Raw genomic sequence first — 16,604 nt, forward strand, 5'->3', positions numbered from 1 at the left:
GTTTTGACCAGTGTCCATATAAAAGATGATAAGTTAAATTCACAGAAAATTGTCAAGGAAAATCTCAAGATATGTTATTTAGATACAATAAAATATTTCACACTGAAATGGGATAATTATTAGTTTCAAGATATGATGAAATTTTTGTTAGCACTTTGTCATGAAGTAAAATAAATCTGAATATGGTCTACTTGCAGACTGGGAAAACCCCTCTTTTCTTCGCATCTCATCGTGGAGATATGGCCACGTGTAAATGGCTGGTGGATAAGGGAGCTGAAGTTAATGCTCAGGACATGCATCGCATGTAAGTGCAGGAATATCTTGTAGATCTCCTGACGGTCTTCGTGGTCTTGTGGTAGAGCGTCCGCCTGCAACATGGTATCTCAGTGAGCTAGCAATATAAATCGGCATCAGTTCGGACCAGTACAAGGAGCACCCCACACACGTCGCTATATAAGTGCAATGATCTTGGACACGACGTTAAACCCCATTTGACCTTGTAGATCTCCTTCAGTCAAGCATCATTGTGATGTCACTGTGTCCCCTGACCTTGGGAGGCTGACACTGGAATGAGTGAGGCCACTTTGAACAGTATTTCAGTTATGACATAACATGTCAGTTTGATGTTGGAGGAAAGCCCAAAGTTATGCAGGGCTAAGATATTTATCCTCATGGTGAATTCCATGAGGCCTGCCGGGATGAAGGTGACAAATGCAGAAACATAATCAGGGCGAGCTCACATTTAAAAAAAAACTTAATTGAACTCTGTACAGTGAATTGCAGTGACTTTGAGAACTGGGCAACCAATACCACCTGGAACCAGAAAGAGAGCAAAGCATCGAAGTAAATTTCAAGACCTAGGGTGGCTAGCTATTATTATCATTATTCTCTTGTCTTGAACAAAGATCTGCTATCAATTACTCGTGCGTCGAGTTCTAGATTCTTGCTGTTTCTTGCTGTGATGCTGCTGACATATTGCAACTCTAGCACTTGTTTGAAAATTGTTCCAGCCAATCATTTAACGTATCATTATGAATAGAAGATATGACTTTTAATACTGAAAATATTTAATCACGAATAGAGAGAGTTCATAGTTCTGTTCCATCACTACCTCCTTATTACCATATCAGCTACAAGGGAAGCTCATCAACTGGCCCGATATGTACCCTGGTCAGAATGAATGTTTATGGAGGACTACCACATGGCAGGGCACCTGCTGAATGAGTCAGTCTCCTAGGGATTGGGAACAGATTCAGGTCACAGTTGCAGGGTTGTTCTGCAAGATGACTTCCACACCCTTGCTCCCATGGTCCAGCATGGCGATTACTGGAAATGCCATCAGAAAAATATTTCTTTTCTTGTTTGTATTATCATTTGTGCATTTTGTTGTAAAATACATCTTGTCACAATATGAATCTCAAAAAACTAGATGCTTGTCTTGTTTAGGAGACATGTCCCATCGTCAAAAAGCATGACCACATATCCAACCAATGTATATAGTATCCCAGAGTCCATTCTACCAACAATGACTAGAAACACTTACACTGTACGTACTTATAAGTTATTTTATTATTCACTTTCATGCAGTATACCCTGTCCTGTTTAGTTTGTGTAGTCTGTGATTTTAGCCACAAGGCCGAAGGCCAAGTTTAGTCAGATTTCTTTTGGTCGAGTAAGATTTGCTAATACTTGCACATACATTAATACTAAGATCTATTGAAAACAATGTCAGGTGACAAGTTGGGGAGAGCAGTCACAACAGTCTTTGGCACAGGTTGGATACATAAATGACAGTTACAAAACTATACTTGTATTGTGTCTTATCACTATGCAGTGAAGACATCATTGCCTGCAGTGTCTATGGTATTGCGGTCGTTTGCTGGTATTCAGGGCTGGAGGTGCAATCCTGGGTTTGTTAGCGGCATGCCTGTGTTTGTTGCCTCTCATTAAAATCAGATCTTAGTTCTCACTACCGCTAAACAAAGATATGAGGACACCTCATTACGGGTCACGTCAGACCGACCTTGCTCAAACTTTGACCGACCAATGCAATGATTGACAAGAAGTTGATATTAGCCAATCAGATGGCAGCTTTCTCGTGCTTTACGACACTACTTTCAAATTGGCAACTATGCTTCAAAACATATTTTGACAAATACTCTATAAAAAATTTGAAACCTGAACAAAAGAACATTCTGGAATGGCTAAAAGATGGTCTAGATCAGATCGTGTGGATTCAGTCGTTAAGCCCATAACTATCGTTCGGAATACCGCGTCTTAAAGTTTCGAGGTTGATGATTAGAAATCACATTCTGACTGTCACTCTCATGATCTGGTAAGCGGCGCTCTGACTGGTCGGATGAAAGGTCGTTCTGACGTGACCCATAACGGAATGTCCTCAGATCTTTGTTTAGCGGTTGTGAGAACTAAGATCTGATTTTAATGAGATTGGTGTTTGTTGTTGTTTCTGTTGTGACTTTCCTTGCACATGAATCTGACATGCATTATTATCACCAGAGACCATATACCGGTATAGGGTCTCTGTTTTAACTGAAAGAACCCTGATATTACAGTAGGATCTTTTTCTGGCCAAATCCTGCTGGCAACACTGGGTAGATATGGTGTTTCTCATTGTTGCAGGACCTCACTGATGCTGGCAGCCAAAGAGGGCCATGCGGAAGTCTGTCAGTTCCTGCTGAAGAAGGGAGCAAACCCAGACCATCGAGATGTGGAGGGTAAGATTGATAATTGCACATTTCTGATATGTCTTCTGCATATGTTTTGTTGTGAACTGTCACGGCAGATAGTGACATGGTTTGCATATTGCTAAATTATTCACTATCATGATAAAGTGCCGACTACTTCATTAACACAATTGACTCACCAACAGACTGACTGACACACTCACTCATTCACTTACCATGCTAAAAAAGTGCTGATTATTCATTAACACAATTGACTCATTCGCTCACTCATTCGCTCACTCACTCACTCATTTACTCACTCACTCACTCACTCACTCACTCACTCACTCACTCACTCACCATAAAGTGCAGAATGTTTCATTAGCACAATTCACTAAGTCACTGTAGGGCTCTAATGTAAAGACATCCTGGACTAAGTGTAAGTGTGCAGCCAGGCCTCTAATTGGTCCTATCACTTGCTGGCAGGAACACCACCCTGAAGGTGTCTGGTGGGATCACACAAATCCGGGTCGTAAATCCAGAACAGAGTCAGCTCCTCTAACAGCAATTAGCTGTATCCCTTGGTACCTAAACTAGGTCAAACATAGACTTTTGGGTTAAGTGGCTACCATCAGCATCAGAACATAGGACAAAATTGTTCCATATGTGGTAGAGCCAACTCTTATCATCATACTGATGTCAAGAGGAACTGATGAAAAATTGTAATTAACTTTTTAGCTCACCTGCATAAAAGCCCACATGAGCTTATATCAAGGTCTGTTTGTTGGTCATCAGTCTTGGTTCCTTGAAGTATCTTGGTATGGTGCACACACATGATGCCATCAATCGGATTTTAAACATGTTTAGGGTGGTGGGGTAGCTTAGTGGTTAAACCGTTCGCTTGTCACGATGAATGACTAGGTTCACCCTCTCCCCTCCCCCCCCCCCCCTCGGATATTGCTGGAATATTGCTAAAAGCGGTGTGTAAAATCCAACTCATTGACTCTCTTCAATATGTTTGTTTGTGGCCATTACTCTACAGTCAATTGTCAATTAGTCTACATTTAAAACTTTTCAAAATGTAATGAAATCTTGTTTATGCATTGTGCTTTTTGTGATGTTTTAATTATTGATATTCTTAATCATATGTTTCATATTTGCCCTTTTGGATATTGATGTTTATAGCAACTCGTGTCTGTTTGTCATTTGAAACTTTGACTGGTCTCTGAAGTTGTAGCCCAGAAACATTAAGAAGATTAATATAAAAAATGTCACCTACATGGATTCATGTCCACATTGTTAAAATTTAGAAACATTTTTCATGTATATATGAATATCAAAGCTAACAACCTATCTCAAATATCTGTCTCTCCCAGCTGAGCTCTGTGGTGGCACTGTGTTTCGTATCACAATATATCCATCATCAGCATACAGCACTTCCAGCACATTTTCAGAAGTTAAGAGTCATTATAACATGATTTAAGGATTAAGAGGGTATATTTCAGAAGTTATCAGTTCTACTATTCATACTCTGTTGATACATCATAAGAAAAGCGAGTTCTGAGTTTTAGGTCGACAGTACCTCATGCTTCTTTCACCTTGGAGATTCCAGGGCAGAACAGGTCACCAGTACCTCATGCTTGTTTCACCTTGGGGATTCCATGGCAGAACAGGTCACCAGTACCTCATGCTTGTCTCCCCTTGGGGATTCCAGGGCAGAATAGGTCACCAGTACCTCTTGCTTGGTTCACCTTGGAGATTCCAGGGCAGAACAGGTCACCAGTACCTCTTGCTTGTTTCACCTTGGAGATTCCAGGGCAGAACAGGTCACCAGTACCTCATGCTTGTTTCACCTTGGAGATTCCAGGGCAGAACAGGTCACCAGTACCTCATGCTTGTTTCACCTTGGGGATTCCAGGGCAGAACAGGTCACCAGTACCTCATGCTTGTTTCACCTTGGGGATTCCAGGGCAGAACAGGTCACCAGTACCTCTTGCTTGTTTCACCTTGGGGATTCCAGGGCAGAACAGGTCACCAGTACCTCTTGCTTGTTTCACCTTGGAGATTCCAGGGCAGAACAGGTCACCAGTACCTCTTGCTTGTTTCACCTTGGAGATTCCAGGGCAGAACAGGTCACCAGTACCTCATGCTTGTTTCACATTGGAGATTCCAGGGCAGAACAGGTCACCAAGGGGAGACAAGCATGGGGATTCTAGAGCAGAACAGGTCACCAGTACCTCATGCTTGTTTCACCTTGGGGATTCCAGAGCAGAACAGGTCACCAGTACCTCATGCTTGTTTCACCTTGGGGATTCCAGGGCAGAACAGGTCACCAGTACCTCATGCTTGTTTCACCTTGGGGATTCCAGGGCAGAACAGGTCACCAGTACCTCATGCTTGTTTCACCTTGGGGATTCCAGGGCAGAACAGGTCACCAGTACCTCATGCTTGTTTCACCTTGGAGATTCCAGGGCAGAACAGGTCACCAGTACCTCTTGCTTGTTTCACCTTGGGGATTCCAGGGCAGAACAGGTCACCAGTACCTCTTGCTTGTTTCACCTTGGGGATTCCAGGGCAGAACAGGTCACCAGTACCTCTTGCTTGTTTCACCTTGGGGATTCCAGGGCAGAACAGGTCACCAGTACCTCTTGCTTGTTTCACCTTGGAGATTCCAGGGCAGAACAGGTCACCAGTACCTCTTGCTTGTTTCACCTTGGAGATTCCAGGGCAGAACAGGTCACCAGTACCTCATGCTTGTTTCACATTGGAGATTCCAGGGCAGAACAGGTCACCAAGGGGAGACAAGCATGGGGATTCCAGGGCAGAACAGGTCACCAGTACCTCATGCTTGTTTCACCTTGGGGATTCCAGAGCAGAACAGGTCAGGTCACCAGTACCTCATGCTTGTTTCACCTTGGGGATTCCAGGGCAGAACAGGTCACCAGTACCTCATGCTTGTTTCACCTTGGGGATTCCAGGGCAGAACAGGTCACCAGTACCTCATGCTTGTTTCACCTTGGAGATTCCAGGGCAGAACAGGTCACCAGTACCTCATGCTTGTTTCACCTTGGAGATTCCAGGGCAGAACAGGTCACCAGTACCTCTTGCTTGTCTACCCTTGGAGATTCCAGGGCAGAACAGGTCACCAGTACCTCATGCTTGTTTCACCTTGGAGATTCCAGGGCAGAACAGGTCACCAGTACCTCATGCTTGTTTCACCTTGGAGATTCCAGGGCAGAACAGGTCACCAGTACCTCATGCTTGTTTTACCTTGGGGATTCCAGGGCAGAGTAGGTCACCAGAACCTCTTGCTTGTTTCACCTTGGAGATTCCAGGGCAGAACAGGTCACCAGTACCTCATGCTTGTTTCACCTTGGAGATTCCAGGGCAGAACAGGTCACCAGTACCTCATGCTTGTTTTACCTTGGAGATTCCAGGGCAGAACAGGTCACCAGTACCTCATGCTTGTTTCACCTTGGAGATTCCAGGGCAGAACAGGTCACCAGTACCTCATGCTTGTTTCACCTTGGAGATTCCAGGGCAGAACAGGTCACCAGTACCTCATGCTTGTTTCACCTTGGGGATTCCAGGGCAGAACAGGTCACCAGTACATCTTGCTTGTTTCACCTTGGGGATTCCAGGGCAGAACAGGTCACCAGTACCTCATGCTTGTTTCACCTTGGGGATTCCAGGGCAGAACAGGTCACCAGTACATCTTGCTTGTTTCACCTTGGGGATTCCAGGGCAGAACAGGTCACCAGTACCTCATGCTTGTTTTACCTTGGGGATTCCAGGGCAGAGTAGGTCACCAGAACCTCTTGCTTGTTTCACCTTGGAGATTCCAGGGCAGAACAGGTCACCAGTACCTCATGCTTGTTTCACCTTGGAGATTCCAGGGCAGAACAGGTCACCAGTACCTCATGCTTGTTTTACCTTGGAGATTCCAGGGCAGAACAGGTCACCAGTACCTCATGCTTGTTTCACCTTGGGGATTCCAGGGCAGAACAGGTCACCAGTACCTCATGCTTGTTTCACCTTGGGGATTCCAGGGCAGAACAGGTCACCAGTACATCTTGCTTGTTTCACCTTGGAGATTCCAGGGCAGAACAGGTCACCAGTACCTCATGCTTGTTTTACCTTGGGGATTCCAGGGCAGAGTAGGTCACCAGAACCTCTTGCTTGTTTCACCTTGGAGATTCCAGGGCAGAACAGGTCACCAGTACCTCATGCTTGTTTCACCTTGGAGATTCCAGGGCAGAACAGGTCACCAGTACCTCATGCTTGTTTTACCTTGGAGATTCCAGGGCAGAACAGGTCACCAGTACCTCATGCTTGTTTCACCTTGGAGATTCCAGGGCAGAACAGGTCACCAGTACCTCATGCTTGTTTCACCTTGGAGATTCCAGGGCAGAACAGGTCACCAGTACCTCTTGCTTGTCTACCCTTGGAGATTCCAGGGCAGAACAGGTCACCAGTACCTCATGCTTGTTTCACCTTGGAGATTCCAGGGCAGAACAGGTCACCAGTACCTCATGCTTGTTTCACCTTGGAGATTCCAGGGCAGAACAGGTCACCAGTACCTCATGCTTGTTTCACCTTGGAGATTCCAGGGCAGAACAGGTCACCAGTACCTCATGCTTGTTTCACCTTGGAGATTCCAGGGCAGAACAGGTCACCAGTACCTCATGCTTGTTTCACCTTGGAGATTCCAGGGCAGAACAGGTAACCAGTACCTCATGCTTGTTTCACCTTGGAGATTTCAGGGCAGAACAGGTCACCAGTACCTCATGCTTGTTTCACCTTGGAGATTCCAGGGCAGAACAGGTCACCAGTACCTCATGCTTGTTTCACCTTGGGGATTCCAGGGCAGAACAGGTCACCAGTACCTCATGCTTGTTTCACCTTGGAGATTCCAGGGCAGAACAGGTCACCAGTACCTCATGGAAGGGCTTGGACGGGTACCTGAATCCGGTACCTAGGTACTACTTTAATTACCCCGACCCATGGTCATGTGACTCGATGTACTTTGATCAGTGTTCATGCTATCCACCACTGTTTGCCCTAGATATGATTATTTACAGATTACTGTAATAAGAGCTGACGTACTGGTGACTGGCATTTACCCCATTCACTCTCTCCAAAGTACATGCAATGGTGTGACTTCAGTGGAATCCCCTGATAATCATGGTCTGTGTGAGCAAGACCAGCACACTGACAGGCTGGTAGTCTTGTTGGATTAGCTGCTTGTGATGAATTCCCATCCTGGAGACTGTGTGTCAGTGGGGGGGCCACTTCTGGTGGAATGGGAATTTACATACGGAAATGACTATTGTTAATGATGAGATGAGGATGAATTGATTTAGCTTCAACAATGAGAAATGATCAGGAAAATGTGGGCTAGTGTTTGAGGGGGTATTATTTGTCGGAAGACAGTTTGGTGATTATTTTCATTGTTTGATTCTCGTTGTTGGGCCCATGAGGATAGTATCCATATTTCAGTGATGCAAATTTACCATATTATCCAGGACTGTTATGTGTTTTGTGAAAAGTCTAATGTGTCAGTTGGTTATGGTTTCTGAAGCTTAACCTACTTTGGGATTGGTGGAGAACAGGTCCCTGAGCACCATGCATGTGTTCAGAGCCAACTGATAGGGGTGAGACGAATCCAAATTTACTACCCGGGTACCCACCCCCCTATTACCCGACCCTACCTGCTAAAGGTCTCAAGAGATAGGTACAAAATGTCCGATTGGGAAACGTTTGACCGTACTGTCAAAATATATTTAGATACAGTTATAAAATGATCTGGTCATGCATACACTGAAGTTGACTGGAGTTTTATCTTTATGCAAACATCAGAAGTCAGAAGGAATGTGTGCATAGTCGGAAAGAAAACTGAACATTTGTCACTTATAGTGTAACCATAGAGTTCTAGATACATATTGCCATTAAACAATATAATCACGTGACTAACCACGGGTCCGGGTAGCCCTGAGGGTACCCGGGTCCTACTCAGTACCCACCCGACCCGAGTACCCGAGTTACCCGTCCCAGCCCTACCAACTGACATATATTAGGTGGCCACAATGAGTGACCTGGTTAAATTTGCCCCATGGCACAAAGCGATCTTAGCTCCACGATTATCGTAAGTCTATGTTAAAGTATCGGAATTAGGAAAGTTTTACAGTGAAGATTGCTTTGTGGAATAGGGCCCTGGTGTGTTGATAGTTGCTCATGCAGTTGACCACTGGTTTCACTGGCCCAGATTTGATTCTTGTATCATCTATAGCTAAAGTTGGAATATTTCTGATTGCAGCTAAACATTACACTCACTCACTCACTCACTCTAAAACATCAATCTATACAGATGATGATGCTTTGTTACTGTATAAAATTTCAAAAACGTTCTCCTTTGTCAAAGCAATAAGACTTGGAGAACTAGGTAGACTGACATAGTCTTTGAAATCTTTTATTACACTATACATTTCTTGCCTCTAAAATTAAAACAAATAATTTTCATGATGCCGATTACATATGAATAGAGCTTGCTAGAGCTGACTAGACTTTCCTTTATAGATAGATAGATAGAAAGATAGAAAGATAGAAAGATTGGTTTTGTTTTCATAAAATACATATATTCCACAGTCATGGTGTAAGTCTAAGAACTAGGATACAGTATGCCAAAATGTCCAGTCTGTGAAAAAAAACCTGAAATCCATGGCAGAATATATACTACTCAAAAGAAGTTAAAGAACACCCGATTTGTTCATATTGCTTTAGGCAATGTCATGACATGACAGTGAGTGAGTGAGTTGGGTTTAATACAGCTTTTAACCATGGACTGATTTATAGCATGGCATGAACTATAGAATAAAAAAATCGGGTACTCTTTCACTTCTCTTGAGTAGTATATTTAACAAATGTGACCACCTAACACGTGGTACTCTTCGTGCATACCAACCTAAATGTTGCTGGTTGATGCACACTCACACCAACTGACAGTAAACGAGACATTCCTGAACACCAAGCATAGGGAAGGTTATCAGCACTGCAAGGTGACCACCTTGTGCTGGACAGACGCTGCAAATGATAAACCTGTATGCACGATCACCTTCTTTAGTGCAATTGTAGCAATGTTTTGGGGTAGTTTCTAACACTGTTATCAATACAAGTTTTTATCGACACTTATCCGAACGTTATGTTTTTAGAGAGTTTAAAAAATGTTCTTCAACCTTAAGAATGAGACCGCCTCCTTGGTCTTGTGGTAGAGCGTCAGCCTGGAGAGCGGAAGGTCTGGGGTTCGATTCCCGGCCGTGTCATACCAAAAGATGTTAAAAGATGGTACTTGTTAATACCCTGTCTGGCGCTTGGCATTAAGGGGCTAAAACAAGGACTGGTCGGCTCGGAGTCAGTATACTGTGTCTGAGTGGGGTATTCATGTTAAACTGCGGCATGGTATCTCAGTGAGCTAGCACTATAAATCGGCATCAGTCCGGACTAGTACAAGCAGCCACATACACACACACACGTGCATGCACATCGCTATATAAGTGCAATAATCTTGGGCACGACGTTAAACCCCATTTCACCTCATCTCACCTTATGTATTATTATTATCGCCTTGATAAATCACACATTTTTTGTGGAGGGTCACACTCGGTATGAGTAGTAATCAGTCAGCCAGAAGACATCACTCAAGACTGTTGTATGATGTATTAATGCGCCATTGCGATCATGAGAATAGACAAAATATGCATTGTTTCAATGCTAAAATGATGCGATGTTAGGGTGTGTAAGATCTAGAATCAGATAACTACACTCAAGTCTGTTACATACCATTTAACTTACAACTCGTTTAAACTTGTAGTAAAGATACAAGATCTGACAGGCACTTATGTAGTAACCTTTGTCAGTTCTATCTGGTCAATTGTCATATTTTTTAAAAGATAAAATCTGAAAGAAAGGGACTTTCAGATATGATTGTGGTGAGACAATGTAGCCATGGTTGCCTGTGTTTGCCCTCGTAACCTTTGGTGCAGACAGGAGACTGTTCAAGATAATCACATTCACACATCCAGACTGAATTAAAACAAAGCAGGTCAAGTTGTTTTCTTTTGAAATTCAGCTTTTGTCCAATGTCACCCCAACCTCTGTCTGTGTGCCTATTGTGATGCATTATTCACTCGGAGCTTGCATGATCTCTTGGGCTGGAGAAACGTGAGTCAGGACAGCAGTGATGCATTCTAGAGACAAAATTGTGATGCAAAATGACACGTGAAAGTTATTATGGCTGGAACAATGAGATGTCTCCAATACACACCCTGAAACAAGCGTATCAGTCAGAAACTCAGTCTACAATACCTCTGACAGTCTAGATTTCTCCAGTTTCACTTTTAGTGGCTGGTTAATGATTGGTAACAGGATGATTCCAAGAAATTATATCTTTGCTGGGCCTGATAATGAATAGATACTCTGCCATCCTTTCTCCTGCCTATTAAAAGACATTTACAACCAAAACAATTTTAATAAATATTTTCGTTTCACAGACGTGGTGTTAGTCTACACAATGCATTATTTAGTTGTTTTTCTTTAAGGCCTAAATTGAGCATCGATGGAATAAAATGCTTAAAATATTATTCTCATTCTCGTTACATAGCATTTCTAGTGGCGTGTTATTGTAAGTCGTGACGTAAGTCATCATGAGTGGTCAAGCTTGCTGGATCATGGGTTTGAATCTCTGATTCTGGGTTTGTCAAGCTTCAGGGTTTCACCAAAGTGAGGTGAGGTGAAATGGGGTTTAACGCCGGGTCCATGATTATTGCACTTCCTGTATATAGCAACGTGCTTGCATATGTGCGTGTGTGGCTGCTTGTACTAGTTCGGACTGATGCCAATTTATGGTGCTAGCTGACTGAAAAAGTGTGACAGTTTTAACATGAATACCCCACTCAGATACCGGTCGTCCGGTCCTTGTTTTTACATCTTAATGGCGAGCGCCAGACAGGGTAACAACAAGTACCATCTTTGAACGTCTTTTGGTATGACGCGGCCTGGAACCCTTCTGCTCTCTGGATGGACGCTCTACCACTAGACCACAGAGGTCGTCTTTCACCAAAGCGGTAACCCTGTGGGACTGCTTCACTTTTTTCACATTGAGCTGACACATCAGGATGTTACTGAAATACAGTTCACAACTCACTCTCATCCTGTGAACCAAGAAGATGTTTTCACAGTGGATGTTGAGAGATATTTTTCCCTTCATAAATTCATGACACATTCTGACAAACAGGATGTATTTTTGTTTTGACCTTGCAGCCTGTATAGGTCCCAAGATTGTCATAACAGGAAACTTGCCTGTGAGGGCCTGGGTTATAATTTGCCTTCAGCAACCCATGCTTGTTGTACAAAGCAACTAATGGGATCGGGTGGTCAGACTCGCTAACATGGTTGATGCATGTCATCATGTCCCAATTACATAGATCAATGCTCATGATGTCAATCACTGGATTGTCTATTCAAGACGTAATTATTTACAGTTGCCTTGACATAGCTCTGATGTTGCTGAGTGTGGGGTAATCAACAACAAACGTAGAGGATATTACATTGGAGCACATGATCTGACTCAGCGTCTTGGGGGCTTTGTGTCCTTGTGCCCCAGATGGATGGATAATTGTCAGACAGTGTCGTGCCTGGTGCAGACTTGTATTTCAGGAATATTGCTGACTGTTGAGTTTCACTCACTCACTCACTCACTCACTCACTCACTCACCAACCCACCCACCCACCCACCCACCCACTCACCCACCCACTCACTCACTCACTCGCTCACTCACATAGCTGAATGGTCAGATTGTTTGGATGATGGCACTATCATGTCATATTAATTATGTGTTTGAAATTTGAAGTATTGGTATCAGTCTTGATAGTCAGGCGATATGTTACATGATCACTAATTATTGAATTTCTTTTCGGCAACAGTGTTGATGATCAGTATTATAAGATCAGTGAATGTGTTTCAGGCAACAATGCATTAGCATATGCTCTCATCAGTGGCCATAATGACCTGAAAGAAGTATTTGCCCGTGCCCCAACTCGAGCATCATGGGATGTACATGCAAACAATGGTGAGTCGAGGAACAGTAGTGACGTTATATTTTTTGTGTTTGATACACAGTAGAATTACCATTAGGTGTACTGTTTCTGTGATGCCCAGCTTTCCTATGCAGATACATGTATGGTGCAAAATTGTGTGCCTTCACCTTGGAGTTTGAATTTAAATTCACTCAGATTATATATGGGGCGGCGGGGTAGTCGAGTGGTTAAAACGTTCACTCTTCACACCAAAGACCTGGGTTCAATGCCCTAAGTGAGTAGAAGCCCATTTCTGGTGCCCCCACCACGATATTGCTAAAAGTGGCGTAAAACCCAACTCACTCACTCACTCACTGAGATTATCATATGACTGAAATAATGGTGTCAGGGGTATTAGAAGCCATAATTATCACTGTTTCACTCTGTTATTGACTGACATTTGCTCAATATTTTTCTATGCTCATAAATGTCTTTTTTTGGTGTACTAATAAAAATAGATGCCATTCATAAGTTCATGACTTGTAAACTGTCATGGCCACACACTGGTATTGTGTTCCATTGTTTAAGGCAGACATAGAGTAAGAAATGTCATGATGTTACAGTTACCTCCCCTAATGAACCACCAGGAGGTGCTTCAACAAGTCCTGTTCCGGAACCAGAGCCTGCACCAGTGGCTCCTCATCAGGTACATCCATTAGTTTCTTCACACTTAGGCATGGTAGTTTCTCTTGTGGGTCTAAAGACAATAGGGTTAACTGATGACTCATGTGGGTATGACTTTTTATCAGACCTTGTACATCAGGAAGTTTATGATTCACATTATACTAAATGACTTCAGGGACATGAGCTGTGGCAAGACAGGGAGATGGAGTGTTTCTGTCATATCCATCACAGGCGAGTAGCATCATGAGGAAAATTAGAAAAGAAAGGATGTCTTGAATCTGATCTGAACATATGGGAGAGATTGATTAAGTTTCTTCATTGTATTGATGTTTTCCTCTGTGTATTGTAGGTTGACATTGTAGGCGAGTTTGACGCCAGTGAGTCCCCTGCCATCCCTCGCCGAGAAGTTCAAACAGACTACGAGACAGATGATGAAGCTATAAAGGTATTGAGTCAATGGGTGTAGTCAGCAATATGAAAACTGTATCATGATGGCCTGAGTGTAATCAGGCCTGAACCAGCGAGCCTTGTGGTTACAAGAATGGGTGATCAGAGAGGGCATCACACAATCAGCCAGGTCATACATTGTAACCTGCAGAGGGATATGCCACATCATCAGAGAACGCAACGCAATCAGCCAGGTCATACGTTGTAACCTGCAGAGCAATATACCACATCATCAGAGAGGGCAACACAATCAGCCAGGTCGTACGTTGTAACCTGCAGAGTGATATGCCACATCATCAGAGAGGGCAACACAATCAGCCAGGTCATACATTGTAACTTGCAGAGTGATATGCCACATCATCAGAGAGGGCAACACAATCAGCCAGGTCATACGTTGTAACCTGCAGCGTGATATGCCACATCATCAGAGAGGGCAACACAATCACCCAGGTCATACATTGTAACTTGCAGAGTGATCTGCCACATCATCAGAGAGGGCAACATACAATCAGCCAGGTCATACATTGTAACCTGCAGAGTGATATGCCACATCATCAGAGAGGGCAACACAATCAGCCAGGTCATACGTTGTAACCTGCAGAGTGATATGCCACATCATCAGAGAGGGCAACACAATCAGCCAGGTCATACGTTGTAACCTGCAGAGTGATATGCCACATCATCAGAGAGGCAACACACAATCAGCCAGGTCATACATTGTAACTTGCAGAGTGATATGCCACATCATCAGAGAGGCAACATACAATCAGCCAGGTCATACATTGTAACCTGCAGAATGATATGCCACATCATCAGAGAGGGCAACACAATCAGCCAGGTCATACGTTGTAACCTGCAGCGTGATATGCCACATCATCAGAGAGGGCAACACAATCACCCAGGTCATACATTGTAACTTGCAGAGTGATATGCCACATCATCAGAGAGGCAACATACAATCAACCAGGTCATACATTGTAACCTGCAGAGTGATATGCCACATCATCAGAGAGGGCAACACAATCAGCCAGGTCATACATTGTAACTTGCAGAGTGATATGCCACATCATCAGAGAGGGCAACACAATCAGCCAGGTCATACGTTGTAACCTGCAGCGTGATATGCCACATCATCAGAGAGGGCAACACAATCAGCCAGGTCATACATTGTAACTTGCAGAGTGATCTGCCACATCATCAGAGAGGGCAACATACAATCAGCCAGGTCATACATTGTAACCTGCAGAGTGATATGCCACATCATCAGAGAGGGCAACACAATCAGCCAGGTCATACGTTGTAACCTGCAGAGTGATATGCCACATCATCAGAGAGGGCAACACAATCAGCCAGGTCATACGTTGTAACCTGCAGAGTGATATGCCACATCATCAGAGAGGCAACACACAATCAGCCAGGTCATACATTGTAACTTGCAGAGTGATATGCCACATCATCAGAGAGGCAACATACAATCAGCCAGGTCATACATTGTAACCTGCAGAATGATATGCCACATCATCAGAGAGGGCAACACAATCAGCCAGGTCATACGTTGTAACCTGCAGCGTGATATGCCACATCATCAGAGAGGGCAACACAATCACCCAGGTCATACATTGTAACTTGCAGAGTGATATGCCACATCATCAGAGAGGCAACATACAATCAACCAGGTCATACATTGTAACCTGCAGAGTGATATGCCACATCATCAGAGAGGGCAACACAATCAGCCAGGTCATACATTGTAACTTGCAGAGTGATATGCCACATCATCAGAGAGGCAACATACAATCAGCCAGGTCATACATTGTAACCTGCAGAGTGATATGCCACATCATCAGAGAGGGCAACACAATCAGCCAGGTCGTACGTTGTAACCTGCAGAGTGATATGCCACATCATCAGAGAGGGCAACACAATCAGCCAGGTCATACGTTGTAACCTGCAGAGTGATATGCCACATCATCAGAGAGGCAACACACAATCAGCCAGGTCATACATTGTAACTTGCAGAGTGATATGCCACATCATCAGAGAGGCAACATACAATCAGCCAGGTCATACATTGTAACCTGCAGAGTGATATGCCACATCATCAGAGAGGGCAACACAATCAGCCAGGTCATACGTTGTAACATGCAGAGTGATATGCCACATCATCAGAGAGGGCAACACAATCAGCCAGGTCATACATTGTAACTTGCAGAGTGATATGCCACATCATCAGAGAGGCAACATACAATCAGCCAGGTCATACATTGTAACCTGCAGAGTGATATGCCACATCATCAGAGAGGGCAACACAATCAGCCAGGTCATACGTTGTAACCTGCAGAGTGATATGCCACATCATCAGAGAGGCAACACACAATCAGCCAGGTCATACATTGTAACTTGCAGAGTGATATGCTACATCATCAGAGAGGGCAACACAATCAGCCAGGTCATACGTTGTAACCTGCAGAGTGATATGCCACATCATCAGAGAGGGCAACACAATCAGCCAGGTCATACATTGTAACTTGCAGAGTGATATGCCACATCATCAGAGAGGGCAACACAATCAGCCAGGTCATACATTGTAACTTGCAGAGTGATATGCCACATCATCAGAGAGGGCAACACAATCAGCCAGGTCATACGTTGTAACCTGCAGAGTGATATGCCACATCATCAGAGAGGGCAACACACAATCAGCCAGGTCATACATTG

At 43.9% G+C, this 16,604-nt stretch overlaps 1 protein-coding gene and 1 pseudogene across 2 annotated transcripts in view; both read left to right on the plus strand.

Annotated features, from left to right (window-relative positions):
• Positions 1-16,604, plus strand: part of LOC139476459 (ankycorbin-like) — a 91,911-nt gene that overhangs the window by 43,690 nt on the left and 31,617 nt on the right. For both annotated transcript variants that reach the window (XM_071259412.1, XM_071259422.1), the window contains exons 7-11: positions 198-304; positions 2,641-2,735; positions 12,704-12,808; positions 13,379-13,461; positions 13,789-13,884. In XM_071259412.1, coding sequence (XP_071115513.1) covers positions 198-304; positions 2,641-2,735; positions 12,704-12,808; positions 13,379-13,461; positions 13,789-13,884 — 486 coding nt within the window. The remainder of the gene's footprint in view (positions 1-197; positions 305-2,640; positions 2,736-12,703; positions 12,809-13,378; positions 13,462-13,788; positions 13,885-16,604) is intronic.
• Positions 3,349-7,650, plus strand: LOC139473865 (uncharacterized; annotated as a pseudogene).

The sequence above is a fragment of the Haliotis cracherodii genome, unplaced genomic scaffold (assembly GCF_022045235.1).
Source record: "Haliotis cracherodii isolate W230 unplaced genomic scaffold, xgHalCrac1.p SCAF_1, whole genome shotgun sequence".
Taxonomy (NCBI): domain Eukaryota; kingdom Metazoa; phylum Mollusca; class Gastropoda; order Lepetellida; family Haliotidae; genus Haliotis; species Haliotis cracherodii.